General features: G+C 40.2%; 1 protein-coding gene across 1 annotated transcript in view; it reads right to left on the bottom strand.

The window, feature by feature from the left end:
• Positions 1-6,626: 6,626 nt before the first annotated feature.
• SKA3 (spindle and kinetochore associated complex subunit 3) overlaps positions 6,627-16,612 on the bottom strand; it is a 27,832-nt gene continuing 17,846 nt past the window's right edge. The window contains 6 exon segments of the mRNA XM_017859112.1: positions 6,627-8,069; positions 8,600-8,718; positions 10,497-10,678; positions 10,681-10,699; positions 12,823-12,908; positions 14,681-14,766. Coding sequence (XP_017714601.1) covers position 8,069; positions 8,600-8,718; positions 10,497-10,678; positions 10,681-10,699; positions 12,823-12,908; positions 14,681-14,766 — 493 coding nt within the window. The 3' untranslated portion in view covers positions 6,627-8,068.

Below are 16,612 nucleotides of genomic sequence, written 5' to 3'. Positions count from 1 at the left end.
CTTTTATTTTTATTTTTATTTATTTATTTATTTATTTATTTATTTATTTATTTATTTGAGACGGAGTCTTGCTCTGTCGCCCAGGCTGGAGTGCGGTGGCCGGATCTCAGCTCACTGCAAGCTCCGCCTCCCAGGTTCACGCCATTCTCCTGCCTCCGCCTCCCAAGTAGCTGGGACTACAGGCGCCCGCCTCGTCGCCCGGCTAGTTTTTTGTATTTTTTAGTGGAGACGAGGTTTCACCATGTTAGCCAGAATGGTCTCGATCTCCTGACCTCGGGATCCGCCCATCTCGGCCTCCCAAAGTGCTGGGATTACAGGCTTGAGCCACCGCGCCCGGCCGAGGACTTATATTTTTAACGTGGGGAATAGGGCATTTTGAAGGCTGGAAAACGAGTTCAGAGGAAACAAGGGTTTCGGTAGAGGTAGAAAGGTTTACCCTGGAGATCTGCACATGGAGGGAGGGGTGAAGGAAAAATCTTAAGACCGAGGGAGAAGAGCCAGGGACAAGGTCAGGTTGAGTGAGTAGGAGGTATTCACACATCCTCTTGTGTGCTAGGCACTGGCGTGCATCCGATTAGAGAGGCAGTAAAGCAATGATGCAGACCAGTGCAGCAAAACATTTAAATCCTGACTGCAGCGGTGGCTCTGCAAACTTGGATAAATTATTTGAATCTTTATTTTGTAAAATGGAGATAATGGCCTATAGGATTGTCAAGATTGAATATTTTAAAAGAGCTTAGAATAGTGCCTGGCAAATGAGAAAACAATAAATACTGGTTATCGGCCGTAAAGTGGTGTTAAAACTGGAACTCTTCCATGGCACTATTCTCATTTTGAAGTTTATGAACGGTATGACTATACTGTAAATTCCATTTAGTTTGTTACAGTAGCCAAGTGAAAATGTATATCCCAAAATTTAAAAAAAAGTACTAGCAGCAATTAAATTGCACTAGTTTTATCTGGTACCTAGAAAAACAGCCATTTAAAAATCTAATGATTCTGTGGAACTGGTGTCCCTGTTAGCAGTGGCAGAGACCAACCTGGAGCCGAGATCTGGTGCCTCTTCTGTGCTGGGGTTTACCCCAAACCTTTAGGTTGTTTATTCATTCAGATTAGATAGAGTGGAGCCATAAAGTTAATTTACACCTAGCTTTTTGGAGAATAGCCATGATTAACTTCCTATTCGTGGGGGGAAGATCCCTATGATTTACTATGCAGATGAAGAGGGTAGGAACTAAATAAAGGACTTTGTACGCCAAAGTGGTTGAGCTGGTTTGTCACATTCCACCCTTTGCTTGGTTCCAACATGGAATTTTTCCTTTAAAGATTTCAATATTCCATTAAAAGTACAGTTAGAGAATATCTAGTAGAATTTATTGAATATAATGCTAAGAATCAAAAGACTTCTTTATTTCGGGCTTTGGTAAGTAAGTGTGGCTTTAAGTAATAACTGAGCTGTTTCCCCACATATAAAATAGAAATAGTCGTCATGACAGTGTCTTGCTCAGTGCTTTAGTGTCTGCCCTGGTTGCCTCATTGGCTCATAGGTATTTTGGAATTGATGTTTTCCCTTTGGAATATGTGTTACAGTACATGACATTGCCTATGTCTTTTTAGTTTTTCACGGTATACAAAAACTGGGACGGTTATGCCCAGCTGATCATTGACTCAGGTAATGCTTTAGGTATCGGTTTTATGCATATGAGAGGCAGGTGTGAATGGGGGTAGAGAGAAACATTATTAGGCTAGGTTTAAGATTCTCCAAAATTGAACATACTAAATAAAGAGCTGAACTCGATATATCTCTTTTTCAATTAAACACATTTCAGACTTGTTTTTGTGAAACTGAGAAAGCAACACTAAATCAAGTTTATGACTTAAGTGTTTACTTGTGCCAAACACAGATGGCTCCCAAGTTATGATAGTTCAACTTTAGATTTTTCAGCTTTGCGATGGAGCGTAAGTGATAAGCCATTCACTACGGTCCTCAGCTCATTATGGCGCTACATCCCAATAAACCCGCTGTGAACTGAACACATTTTAAGTAGAAAGGGCACTTCTGACAGGATATTTTCAACTCATGATGAGTTTATCCAGACATGACCCCGTAAGTAAGGAACACTGATACTGTGCTGAGGAACAACTTTACCAGCATTATCTCATGCAACCACAACTGAGATACAGTGACTACAGTGGTCATTTATAGGTGACAATGAGGCCGAGATTGAGGGGCTACTTTTAACAGCTCAAAAATGGGTCATTGGACCTAGGTAGCCAAAAATAGAGGACTAGTTGAAACATTTCCAGAAATAATGTTCTTTCATACTCAGTTTCTTATAGTCTGGCATCCACCCACACTACACTGACACACTATTACTGCAGTAATGTTATCCCCTACAATTAGCAATTTTTGCCTAGTTATCTACAGTAGACCTATTCAGTTTTTATACAAACTCAAAATGCCTCTCTTAAAAAAAAAATGACATGGTCATAGTTTCCACTTTGAATGTGTTAAGAGCAGCCAGATGTCTGCCTGTTCTGGTTTGTCTTCTATTACTTAAATATAGGTTGCTTTTGCAAATAACTAATTTCCTGGAGTCTGCAAGGCACAAGCTTGAAGGAAGTTATGTTTATTGTGTTAGAAAGGATTAATCATGGCTAGGCAACTATTCTGTGAAGACAAAATCATGGATTCTCCCCCTTAAGACATCCTTAGGGGAAATAAGCTAAACATAAAAGTAATTTTAATACTAAAAAGTACTTGTAATAAGCAAAAGTCCTTAGCCTGGGAATGTTAATACAGACTTTATTATAGGAAGGTGTAATGATATCCCTACCTCATAAAACTTGGGAGAAGTCAGTGAAACTAGGGGAGAGCCTGGTGGGCAGTGAATATTCAGTAAAGGTAAGCTATTCTAAAAAGAGGAAAAAGGTATTTCTAGCCTCTTCAATTTGCACCTTCAGCTGTTCAGAATTTCTTGCTCTACCCACGGTAGTATGTCAACCCAGTTACAACCAACTCACAAGAAAATTTAACCAGAATTTGGCCAGGTGCAGTAGCTCACACCTGTAATCTCAGCACTTTGGGAGGCCGAGGTGGGCAGATGACCTGAGGTCAGGAGTTCAAAACCAGCCTGGGTAACACAGTGAAACCCCATATCTACTAAAAATACAAAAATTAGCCAGGCGTGGTGGAGGGCGCCTGTAGTCCCAGCTACTTGGGAGGCTGAGGCAGAATGGTGGGAACCCAGGAGGTGGAGCTTGCAGTGGGCTGAACTAGCACCAATGCACTCCAGCCTGGGCAACAGAACAAGACTCCGTCTCAAAAAAAAAAAAAAAAAAAAAAAAAAAATTAATGGAATTTGATGAAATTAGAGCAATTTAAGAATGAAGTGGGCCAGGCTCAGTGGCTCATGCCTGTAATCCCAGCACTTTGGGAGGCTGAGGTGGGCAGATCACGAGGTCAGGAGTTCGAGACCAGCCTGACCAACATGGTGAAACCTAGTCTCTACTAAAAATACAAAAACTAGCCAGATGTGGTAGCAGGCGCCTATAATCCTAGCTACTTGGGAGGCTGAGGCAGGAGAATCGCTTGAACCTGGGAGGCAGAGGTTGCAGTGAGGCAAGATCTTGCTACTGCACTCCAGCCTGGGTGAGAGGGAGGCATTAAAAAAAAAAAAGAAAAAAAGAATGAAGTGAACCTCCTGAGGGATATTCAAAAATCCTTGAAAATTTTAGATGAGTGCCTATTGCATGTACCAGATGCTGTGAACCTGGCAATACCAAGATTTGACACAGATACGGATCCTTCCTCAAAATCTTACAGTCTAGTAAGGAGGAAAAGGTGCAAATATTGATAAAAGGTGGACAGAAAAATGTCACAAGAAAGAACTGCTACTGAAACTGTGGTAGGATAATGGAAGGTTTTCTACAGATGGCATTTAAGCTTGTTCAACTCCTTCAAGGTTTTCTACAGATGGCATTTAAGCTTGTTCAACTCCTTCAAGTGGAGTGCTCCAGTAAAGGGCACAGCACGAACAAGAGGAAATGATGAACTCACATTCAGTAAAGCACTTACCTACTGACCTTTGGCAGGAGTTCCAGACTATTCTAAAGAATTGTAATAATCGGCCGGGCGTGGTGGCTCAAGCCTGTAATCCCAAGCAGCTTTGGGAGGGCGAGATGGGGCGGATCACGATGTCAGGAGATCGAGACGCATCCTGCTAACACGGTGAAAACCCCGTCTCTACTAAAAACTAAAAATCTAGCGGCGCGAGGTGCGGCGGCGCCTGTAGTCGCCAGCGACTCGGGAGGCTGAGGCAGGAGAATGGCATCCGAAGCCCGGGAGGCGGAGCCTTGCAGTCGAGCTGAGATCCGGCCACAGCACTCCAGCCTGGTGAGCAGAGCGAGACTCCGTCTCAAAAAAAAAAAAAAAAAAAAAAAAAAAAAAAAAAAAAAGATTGTAATAATCTAGTTGAGAATCAGGGTAGTGGTAGAAAGATGTTAAAAGACCCTCTGTAGGGCTTGGCAACCAAGACTTGGGATGGGAAATCGGACATGGAAAGTTAATCATTAAAGCCTCAATTTCCTCATTTGAAAAATTGGGTACCTACCTCAAAGAGTTAATTGCACACATTAATAAGTATATATAGCATTTAGAACCATGCCTGGCATTGTAAGATCTCAACTCTTTAATGTAATCACTAATTCACACAATAAACCTTTTAAACCTAGGTGCCTGGGTAATGGACAAAGTAAGCAAACAAGGTCCTTGCCCTCATTGAGCTTTTGTGGTCCAGTGGGGGAGACAAATATTAAATCAATGTATACCCAAATATTTTATTACATCGAATTTGTTAAATTCTACCAAATACTATGAAAGACGAGAATAAGGTGCTGAGAAAGAACTAAGGGGGAAGATCTCTTTTAAACCAGGAAGATAGGTAAAGTCTTTGATAAAATGATACTTAATCGGAGAGCGTATTAGCCAGGGCTCAAAGTCTGAAGTAACAGAAAACTCCAGCTAGCTCAAGGGCAAGGAATTTATGCATCATTTAACAGAAAAGTCCAGGGTGGAGCTAGCTTACTTCAGGCCCAGCTGATCCTTGAGCTCCACCACCACCTCAACTCTGTGGCAAGGGCTCCTCCACTCCGGCCAGCCCTCCCTTCACGGCTCCAGCTGTACCTCTGCATCTCCAGAAGTGTGCTGCTCTCTCTCGGTACTTCCCCGGTCCCAGAATGGGCTTGCATTGACCTACTTGACTGCTGTGGTCGGAAGTTGTGATGCTGCTTGGTTGAGCCTGGAGCTGGCCTGTAAGTTCTTAAGGGCAGTAGTGCGGGGCAGACAAAAACATCAAGTATACACCAATTAAGGATGAGGGAGTGTTAGCAGAGTGGGTGGGAAAAAGTATTCCAGGATGAGAGCAGCCTATGTAAGGCCTGGGGGTAGGAAGAACGGAGTGGAAGAGGGTGGTGTGTGGCTGGAGCACAAGGGGCAGGAGAGAGAAGCAAGCTGCGGTCAAATCACATAGGGTCATGTAAGCCAAAATAAAGATCTTGGATTTCATTTGAACAGCAGTGGGAAGACACACTTGAAAGATCCCAATGTCTGAAGCTTGACAAGCTGGAAGCATCAGTTCTAAGAAACAGAAACTAGGATCATAGGAGGGAGGTGGTAAGGGTTAGGGAAATATGACTTGGACAAACTGAGGAGCCACCACTAAACAAGTGTGCTCCCTTGCAGATAATCAGAAATGCTTAAGTCATTATTGCCCACTGATGTGGTTTGACTGGGTCCTCACCCAAATGTCACCTGAATTGTAGCTCCCATAATTCCCACAAGTCGTGGGAAGGATGCAGTGGGAGGTAACTGAATCATGGGGGTGGGTCTTTCCTATGCTGTTCTCATGATAGTATGTCTCCCGAGAAATGATGGTTTTATAAAGGGGAGTTCCCCTGCACATGCCCTCTTGCCTGCCACCATGTTAAGACGCATCTCGCTTCCCACTTCGCCTTCTGCCATGATTGTGAGGCCTCCCCAGCCATGTGGAACTGTGAGTCCATTAAACCTTTCCTTTATAAATTACCCAGTCTTGGGTGTCTTTATTAGCAGTGTGAGAACAGACTAATACACTCATCTTTAAAAAACCTCTTCACTACATAACCTCTTCTAGCTACTGCCCCTTCTCTTGCCTCCCTTCTTTAGCAAAACTCCTCAAAAGAGCTGTCTACAGCCACTGTTTTACCTCCTCAGCTATTTTCTCTTCCATTCACTACAGACTCCTAATACCAGCACTCCATAAAAATTAATCAATGTTGTCAACATCAACTTTGCCAAACCCAACAGTCAATTCTCAGTCGTCTTTTTACTTGAATTCTCAGCAATACTGACAGAATCGTCACTCTCCTTGAAATACTTTATTCCTACTTCACTGGCCTCTTCTCAGTCTCCTTTGCTAGATGATTTTGCCCCTTTCCATCCTCTAAAGTTGGGAGAACTCCAGGATTTGGTCTGTGGTATACTTTGAATATATTCCCTCCCTAAGCAGCTCATCCGGTTCTGAGGATTTATATACACACGGTACACAGTAAAAGGCTGGTATACATTTCAGAGTCAATGGCATACATAAAGCTGACTAGAGCTTTATTTTGAAAAACAAAACTAAATATCTTAACATTTTATTTTACATTATATTTAACAAAAATTATACTTACAACTACCCAGTAACTTCTAGAACAAGGACAAAATCAAGTTTTGTTTCGGTGACAGTTTTCTGACAAGATTAATAGAGCACAATGGACAGGTCCCCCATTTGACTTTCAAGGAACCATCATACAACAGGGTAATCTTTACTGCATCAAATCCCCAAAACTAAGCCTTTGAAGCACATTGACATAATACTTAATTGTTTCTTCTCAAATTTTTAATGGTTCTCCACAGTATGTTAGGTCCTTATTTTCTCATTGGCTGTAATTTGACAAGTTCTCCAAAAGCACTATCATGAACTTAATGAGATACTACTTTCCAGTTGTACTTAAATCAGAGGCTCGTAGGCTTGATAAGCAGGTCAGCCTGAAGCTACCAGGCAGCTCTAGGGGCTCCCGTGGCCACAGCTAACAGTGCACAGGAAGGCCCCTGGCCTAGGACGAGCCCTCAGAACCTTTTAGAGAGAGTGAGGTTCGGGGTCTACTGGGTGTCCAAGCTCGAGAGTGGAGCCTGAGAGGTCAGCTGCCATGTGATAGAAAGAGCTGACGTGAGAGAAAAGACTCCACCCAGTGAAAAGCTGGGAGAAAAGAGAAACAAACTCACAACCTGACAGCAGAGTTCCTGGTTCCAACTGCCGGGACCTGTCTCCACCTCCAGTTCCTGGTTCCAACTGCCGGGACCTGTCTCCACCTCGAGTTCCTGGTTCCAACTGTCGGGACCTGTCTCCACCTCCAGAGTTCCTGGTTCCAACTGTTGGGACCTGTCTCCACCTCCAGAGTTCCTGGTTCCAACTGTCGGGACCTGTCTCCACCTCCAGTGGTCACAGTATATAGTTACCCAGGCCTGGAAATCTCCCTTTTTTCCTTATTAGTTTAACTGGTGTTCATGTTGTTTGCAAACAGCCACTGCATCTTCAGACAGCACTGAGGAAGTAAAAGGTGTGGGACGGTCCTGAAAGGAGATGATGGGAAGGCAGAGCTGGCTGGCAGCAATGTCTCCCTGGCCAGGTCAGGGGCAGCCTCATCTGAGTAGCAAACACCTTTATATTTTTAAAATTACTTGTCCTACTTCCTGGTACTACTTAAACCATTCTGTTGATTAAGCTGGGTAATTTAGTATCAATGAAACACTAATAATCCTTAAAGAGTGAATGACCGGACTATATGTCAACAAGACTAAGGTTAAACCTTATCGAAACTTCGTAAAAAGCATATTATGATGTTAATGTTCATGTTCCTCTTTAAAATGGGTCAATGTTTAAAAAGGGGAAAGAGGCAGGGGAATGTGAATGATAAAATCGGTCCAGCTCTGCTTTAATCTCATTCTGTTCAGTTTCTTGTAATGGATAGATCCACTAGAATTTCTGCAACAGATACAAATAAAAAATATCAATTTAATATAATTAAAAGCCATTAAGACAAATGACACAATACTGTGGCTATATATTTTACACATAAAATAATTGAGGATAGATTCCCACTGATACCATTAAACTGGATAATTTGGGTATCTGAGATTCAGGGATCACAAGTTCTGTATCAAAAGATAGAGACAGGCTATTAAGCTGGCAAATGTCAATTAAAACCAAATTTTACTAACATTTAAATGTTTTTTTCTTTTTTTTTTTGAGATAGAGTCTCACTCTGTTGCCAGGCCGGAGTGAGTGAAGCCATCTCCGCTCACTGCAACCTCCGCTTCCCAGATTCAAGCGATTCTCCTGCCTCAGCCTCCCGAGTAGCTGGGACTACAGGTGTGCACCACCACACCTGGCTAATTTTTGTATTTTTAGTAGAGACAAGGTTTCACTATGTTGGCCAGGATGGTCAAATGTTAATTTTTAAATGTCCTCCTCAAATAACACACGAACTTTCTTTACAAAGGTAACATACTCACCAGTTTTCTTTGTTGCTGACATCTCGGATGTTCTGTCCATGTTTAAGGAACCTTTTACTGGGTGGCACTGCTTTAATTGCTACTGGAGTAGCTAGGTTTGAGTTGTATTTTGATAAAAGCTAAAAAAAAAAAAAAAGCCAATTCCTTTTTATTGAGCCATATGAACAACATAACCTAAATTTGGAAGAAGTTATAAAATGTTCAATACAAGCCACGGGCCGGGTGTGGTGGCTCACACCTGTAGTCCTAGCACTTTGGGAGGCCAAGGCAGGTGGATCACTTGAGGTCAGGAGTTTGAGACCAGCCTGGACAACAGGTGAAACCCTGTCTCTACTAAAAATACAAAAATTAGCCGGGAGTGGTGGTACACACCTGTAATCCCAGCTACTCGGGAGGCTGAGGCAGGAGAGTCACTTCAACCCTGGAGGCGGAGGCTGCAGTGAGCTGAGATCATGCCACTGCACTCCAGCCTGGGAGACAGAGCAAGACTCGTTCTAAAAAAAAAAAAAAAAAAAAGAAGACATGCTAACAGCAATGAAAAGATGGGGATATTAGAAATTTAAGTTGGATGTGAAGGACTGATTTTTAAAGCCTAAAATGTATTCTGACTGAGGTTAGTGAAAACAAGTAGCAATATATCCCTGAGAGCAAATTAAGCCTTAACAAAGATGTTAAAATACACAAAGGAAAGATGTAAAATGAATGCTCAAAAGGAAGGTCATCAATTACAAAAATTATGACAGGAGACCATGAAATATTAGCTAGAATTTTTTCATGCATAAAGAGATGATATATTAAATATAAGCTTTCCTTCCTTTTACATAGAAATAAGGAGAGATGAAGCAACCGTTGGGAAGTGGAAACTATATAATTTTCATAAAGACAGAAGATGCTCCTTCTTCATGCAATTTATTATTTCTTCCAGAAAAGCAGAAAAGAGAAAAAAGGATAACAAGTACTTTATTGATATCCCAGCATGGGTCAGTTCTAAAGGCATCTGAGTATTTTCCTAAGTGATTCATCCTTCTCATGGGTCTTCGTAAGTCAGGAAGATTTCTAGAATGGTTATTAAGAATTCCATATGTGTAAGTAATAATTGCCAAACACTGTAACCTCTATTAAGGAGGGGGACTATCAAAGAATCAGACTGGTTATTTAGAATTGGCAGTTGTTATAAGTCATTAGTAGACTAATGGTAACTGCTGTTAAATACTAAAGAATCGGATACAGTCAGGCATCACTTAACAATAGGGATACATTCTGAGAAATGCATCATGAGGTGATTTCGTCGTGTGTGAACATCACAGTACTTACACAAGCCTAGATGGTATACCCTACTGCACACCCAGGCTATATGGTACAGCCTATTGCTCCTAGGCTACAAACCTCTACAGCATATAACTGTCCTGAATAGTGCAGGCACTTGCTACACAGTGATAAGTACTTGTGTATCTAAACATAGAAAATGTACAGTAAAAATACAGTATATTATCATTGCTGCGGCATATGCAGTCTGTCACTGACCAAAACGTTATGCAGCACATGACTATATTCTAATATACATCAATCAGTGTTTCCTAAACTGAGGTCGAACAAGTCTCAAGTTAAAGAAGCACTGACATGTTATTCATGATACCCTGGTTCTGGGAAATTGTAGGGTAAATGACTTTTCTGACTTTGCCAGCAACACTTCTAATGGAACCATGATCGACATGGAAACCACAGTTGAACAAGTACTAGAAAATAAGGTCCTGACAGCCTAGAATTTAGATTTTCTCATCACCAAAATTAGCACATTAGCTCAATGATAAATAAGACAGTTTACATGCAGTTTCAGGTCTTTAAGTATTTCATTTTGAAAAGAATATCAGAAAAAAAAACAGCCTGGAAAAATAACCTGGAGAATATCTTCTGGAATTTTAGTTACTTCTGGAGGCGTAGGTGTTCTGAGCAGATTCTCATAAGAAGAAATCGTAGGTGAAGAGGGATCTGTTAAATTCTCAAAGCATGTGTCTGAATTTAAAACCAACGAAGTATGATCTTTAACTTCCAAATCATTTGGTGAACTATTTGTTTTGATAATGGGTAATTTGTGGATACCTATTGAATAAAATAAACCATTAAATTATGGTAATATCATAATGTAGTAAACAAAATGGTTAATCATTTGTTAGTTCTGTTGAGGTCTCTAAGTAGGCCCCCATATGCCCCATCTTCTCTGACCAAGTTCTAAACAAAATCAAGAACAAATGGCATACAGAGGACAAAATATCACCTTCATTACCAATAAAGGCTGAGTTAAAGCTTAATGTCAGCAAGGTGCGGTGGCTCACGCCTGTAATCCCAGCACTTTGGGAGGCCGAGGTGTGCGGATCACGAGGTCAGGAGTTTGAGACCAGCCTCGCCAACATGGTGAAACCCCGTCTCTACTAAAAATATAAAAATTGAGCCAGGTGTGGTGGTGCGTGCCTGTAATCCCAGCTACTCAGGAGACTGAGGTAGGAGAATTGCTTCAACCCAGGAGGTGGAGGTTGCAGTGAGCCAAGATTGCGCCACTGCACTCCAGCCTGGGTGACAGGGTGAGACTCCATCTCACCAACAACAACAAAAAAAAAAAGCTTAGTGTCATGTCATAACTAAATAGAATGAACCAAAGATTTAGATGGATGCACCCACCCCATCTCAGGCAACAGTGAGTGTAGTCAGAGGAAAATCACAGCATGAATGAACAAGTGTTACCACACGCCTTCCCAAGAGGAAGACAGCAGATCAGAGGTAAGTTTAGTATGCAGACTATTCATGCTAAACCAGCCAGTTGGGTAAGTCGCTCCATCTCTCTCAGGTCAGAGTTAACAGAGAGAGAGGATAGAGTGTCACCTCAGTAGGGTACCTTCCATGTGAACATAAGGAGTAGATTAATTGTAAATGGCAGGTACTAACAGGCAGATAACCTGATACTTCAATTGCTAACACAGCCCTATGTTCATCCACAGCTGCACTGTACAATATAGTAGCCATAGCCACACGGGACTCTTTAAATTTTAAGTTGATCAAAATTAAATTAAAATTAAAGAATTAAATATTAGTTCTTCAGATATACTAGCCACATTTTCAGTGCTCAATAACGTGATTAGTGGCTACCATACTAGACAGTGCAGATTATAAAACATTTCCATCATTACAGAAAATTCTATTGGATGCCCTAACACAGTATTAGTTTTCTATAGCATTGGTTAAGTGACCATACTGACTAAAGAGGGATATGGTTTTGATTTGATGAAATCTGATTAAATTTATTCACTGGTAAAATTTAGGGGAAAAAAAGCACAAAATCACCCATAATTTTATCACCCAGAGATAACTACACTTTGCTGTTTCTATCCACTCTTTTTCCTTAAAACATATGTGTGTACATATGCATGTGTGTGTACATAGACACACGTCATTTTCCATATGATTAATATTTCTTGAAAACATTCTTTTTATATGCTCTCATCTGTTTTGAAAAACACATGATAGTATACATAACACCTGATCTTATGGATATGCCTTGCTGTGTTTTAGTTCTTCAATATCATTCGATATTTATACCGTTTCCCATGTTTTGTGCTTACAAATAATGCTGTTCCTTACTCTATAACTTGTTGTAAATCTTTGTCCCACTTTGCCTTAGAAAAAATTCTGAGATATGGTTTAAGGGTATGAAAAATATTTTTTAGCCGGGTGTGGTGGCTCACGCCTATAATCCCAGCACTTTGGGAGGCCCAGGCGGGCGGATCACAAGGTCAGTAGATCAAGACCATCCTGGCTAACAAGGTGAAACCCCGTCTCTACTAAAAATAAAAAAAACCAGCCGGGTGTGGTGGCAGGCGCCTGTAGTCCCAGCTACTCGGGAGGGCAAGACAGCTTGATTCTAGACAAGCTAGAATCGCTTGAACCTGGGAGGCGGAGGTTGCAGGGAGCCGAGATTGCACCACTGCACTCCAGCTTGGGTGATAGAGCGAGACCCGGTCTCAAAAACAAAAACAAAAGAAAAAAAAGAAAAATATTTTTTAGAGCAATTGACTTATGCTGCCAAGCTACCCTCCAGAAATGCACTGTAAATACACTCCTAAAAGCTGGATTCATCCATGTCTTCTAAATAGCCTCTTTGAGTCTGCAAGCAGTAGTGTATCTGAGTCTTTAGGAGAAAGATTGTGGCTTTCAATTTTACGGCAAGTTACCAAAGCTATGCTGTTCTTTGTAGATGGAATTTTCAAACCAGGAGTACAGAATGTAGGCACCAAAGGAGAATTGGTATACTCGGCATCTGAAAGACACATAAAATGGTCACAAAAAATTGTAACTATAGTATACTTAACTGGACAGGAAAAAAATCTCATATTCACATATGTAATTACCATTAGCACTATAGAATTCAGCAAGGATGCAAGAGCAATACACAATAACAAACAGTTGTAATATATACTAAACATAAAAGCAACAAACTATTACACATATAATTTGAAGAAAGATACTTTTCACAGTAGCAACAAAGACAAGATACCTACAAATATATCTATTAAAAATGGTGTAAAACCTTTATGGAGAAAATTATCAAACTTCTGACAAAGGAGGAGGAACAGAGAGAACAGGTCACTTGCCTTCCAAGATGGCAGGACTTACTCCAAAGGTACAGTAGTTAAAAACAGTGTAATATTAACCAGGGATGGAAAAATTAAAGATAAGAACAAGAGAGACCCATGCATATAGAGAAAATTGCTATCTAGGACACATAGTATCATCGAGGCAACCTTAAAAAACAACAAAGAAAAGGTAAATGTTAGAAAAACAATCTAACTGGCAAAATATTTTAAGTCTAAAAATCATCAAGTGCTGGAAAAGATGGAGAAACAGGAACTCAACACCACTAGTGAGAAGATAAATCTTAACAGCCACTCTTAGCTGACTAGTCAGCATTTTCTAGAATCAGTAAAAATGTGCATGCCCTCTGACCTGGCAATTCTACTCCTAGATGAGAAATACATATGCACTATGGAAAATTTCCTTAGGGCACTGCCTATAACAATAAAAAATGAAAACATTACCTCTTAATCAGCAAATGAATATGGCTCATATATACAGTAGAATACTATTTATCAATTAAAAAGGATGAAGTGCTTTGGGAGGTCAAGGTGGGCAGATCACTTGAGTCCAGGAGTTTGAGATTAGCCTGGGTAACATGGTGAAACCCCTCTACCAAAAAAATACAAAAATTAGCTGGGCATGGTGGTATATGCCTATAGTCCCTGCTACGTTGGGGGCTGAGGTGGGAGGATTGGTTGAGTCCAAGAGGCAGAGGTTGCAATGAGTAGTCTACAACTGTGACCAGCCTGGGCAACATGGCAAATCCCCATCTATACAAAAAATATAAAAATTAGCTGGACGTCGTGGTGTGTGCCTGTAGTCCCAGCTACTTGAGAGGACTGCTTGAGCCTGAGAAGCTGAGGCTGCAGTGAGCCAAGATCATGCCACTACACTCCAGCCTGGGCAACAGAGTAAGACCCTATCTCAAAGAAAACAAAACAAAAAAAATCATAAAACTCTAGGATTTTTTAATCTTGCTTTTTCATGAACATCAATGTTTTCATGTTTGTTGGAACAAATATGAAAACAATGTATGAAAAATTTCTTTAAGTTACTGAGCTATTCAAAAGAAACCAAAATTTAAAATGACAGCTGAGGTTTTCTCTGCATGGTTTATATAAGAAAGATAATGTACAACTCTAATCAATAGGTTAAAAGAAAAAGTACCATGGCTCTACATCAAAAGATTGGTGAATAACTATATAGGTTTCAAATTAAAATGTTAAAAACAAGCTGACAAATACTGAATATAATCAATAGTATTAAAAACATACCAGAAAATTTTCTTTCTCTTGGACAAAATCATGCTGAATGAAATGGTACTTAATGTAATCCAACATTAGGAATTAAACAGATGAAGAAAACTATTAGAATGTCTAAGATGATGAAATCAATTTTGTTCAAAGATGGTTTGGGAAAAATGTTCCTGAGAAGTAACTTGATTCTTATACTTACCACTTTTTTCCAGCTGCTGGATAGTGGAGCCAGGAGTGGCAAAAACATTATCATTGGGCCTGGATTCTGTATCTATGGCCTCCTCACTGGTGTGATTCATAGGGAAATTACAAGGTTAAAAAAGTTAATGTTCAATCTCTGGGAAAAAATTTAACCTTACTAAATATCAAGTTTGGACAAACATTCAGTTATGCTTTATGGTATAGAAGTCCCATGAAACAAATTCATATATATCCACGGTATAAAATGGTTAAGGACCATTAACTTCAACTTATTAGTTCAAAAAAGGAACTATGTAGCTCATGGGGCTTCAGAATCTTAAAGTGGAATTTTATAACCGGTATACATATATAGATTAAAAACTTGCCATTTTTTTTAAGACTAAAATGACTGATCCTGTCATCTGATTATCATTGTCCTAGACAATTACACAGATGTCCGTAAAATAGTTATAAAGAGAATATCACTGAATACAAGATAGTTCAGGATTTTCACTTATAAGTTTCCAGTTTTGAATTTAAACATAATGACCCATGCTGTCTTTAACATCTTGTGCAAACATTTTTTTTTTTTTTCTGAGACAGGGTCTCGATCTGTTCCCAGGCTGAAGTGCAGTGGTGCAATCTCAGCTCATTGCAACCTCCACCTCCCAGTTTCAAGTGATTCTCCCACCTAAGCCTCCCCAGTAGCTGGGACTATAGGTGCACACCACTGTGCCTGGCTAATGTTTTTGTATTTTTTTGGTAGAGACAGGGTTTCACCATGTTGGCCAGGCTGGTCTCAAACTCCTGACCTCAGGTGTTCCACCTACCCTGACCTCCCAAAGTGCTGGGATTACAGGTGTGGATTACAGGTGTGAGCCACCACGCCTGGTCATTGTGTAAACATTTTTTTAAAGTGTATACACAGTATGGCAAAAGAATATATGTTGTATAAAATCTCTAAAAATAAAAGGGCTGGGCATAGTGGCTTATGCATGTTGTGGGGCCAAAGTGGGAGGATCTCTTCAGGCTAGGAGTTGGAGACCAGGCTGCGCAACATAGCAAGACCCCATCTCTACAAAAAATAAAAAATATTAAAATTAGCTGGGAGTTGCAGCACATAACTGTAACCTCAGCTACAAAGGAGGCCCAGGTGGAAGAACCACTCGAACCCAGTTCATGGTTGCGGTGAGCCACCATCCTGCCACTGCACTCTAGCCTGGGTGTTGGGAATGTTTCATGGAAAGAGGTGGTTTCCAAATGTCTAAAACCTTTTACCCATTTTACCTCTAGGAAAACTCAGCAAACATTTTGGCACAGTAGTATTTATTACAGCTTATTTATAATAGGGGAAAATTTGAAAGAACCAAAATAGGACAGTGAGAACCTGTCTCTAAAAATAAAAGAAAGAGAGAAAGAAAAACTACTACTAGTACCTGTGTAGTCCCCTGTGGAAGCTTCCCAACTTGGTACCCATCTCTGCCCTACAGAAGTAAATTTCTATCTAGATTTGCTTGGTACTTTAACTACTTATTTGTGTACTCTAAATATAATTTTTGTGCTTTTGAACTATAAATGAAATAATAGTGTTTTATATCTATATAACTGCACACTTTGATTATTTTCCTTGAATTTGTTCATTTAAGTAAAATTTCATAGAGGCTTTTATATACACTGGCAACTTTCCCTAAGATTGATTCACCAATGGCCACCAGCATTATAAAAGCATTTTCTTATGTCTTTATCAATACTGAATATAACCTGTCTTTTTTGGTATTCTCTCTCTTAACATTAACAAACCTAGTTAAAACTTGGAAATAAAAACGTGCATCTGGATAGTTGAAAATGACATCTTATTTTGTATTTGAATTTCCTTCATTACCTGCAAGGCTAAAAGTGTTCATATGCTTATTGGTCAATTGTATTTCTTCTTTTTTTTTTTTTTTTTTTT

Source organism: Rhinopithecus bieti, unplaced genomic scaffold (assembly GCF_001698545.2).
Source record: "Rhinopithecus bieti isolate Rb0 unplaced genomic scaffold, ASM169854v2 scaffold_3057, whole genome shotgun sequence".
Taxonomy (NCBI): domain Eukaryota; kingdom Metazoa; phylum Chordata; class Mammalia; order Primates; family Cercopithecidae; genus Rhinopithecus; species Rhinopithecus bieti.
Note: the sequence above shows the minus strand (reverse complement) of the source record. Positions and strands in the feature narration are given on the sequence as shown.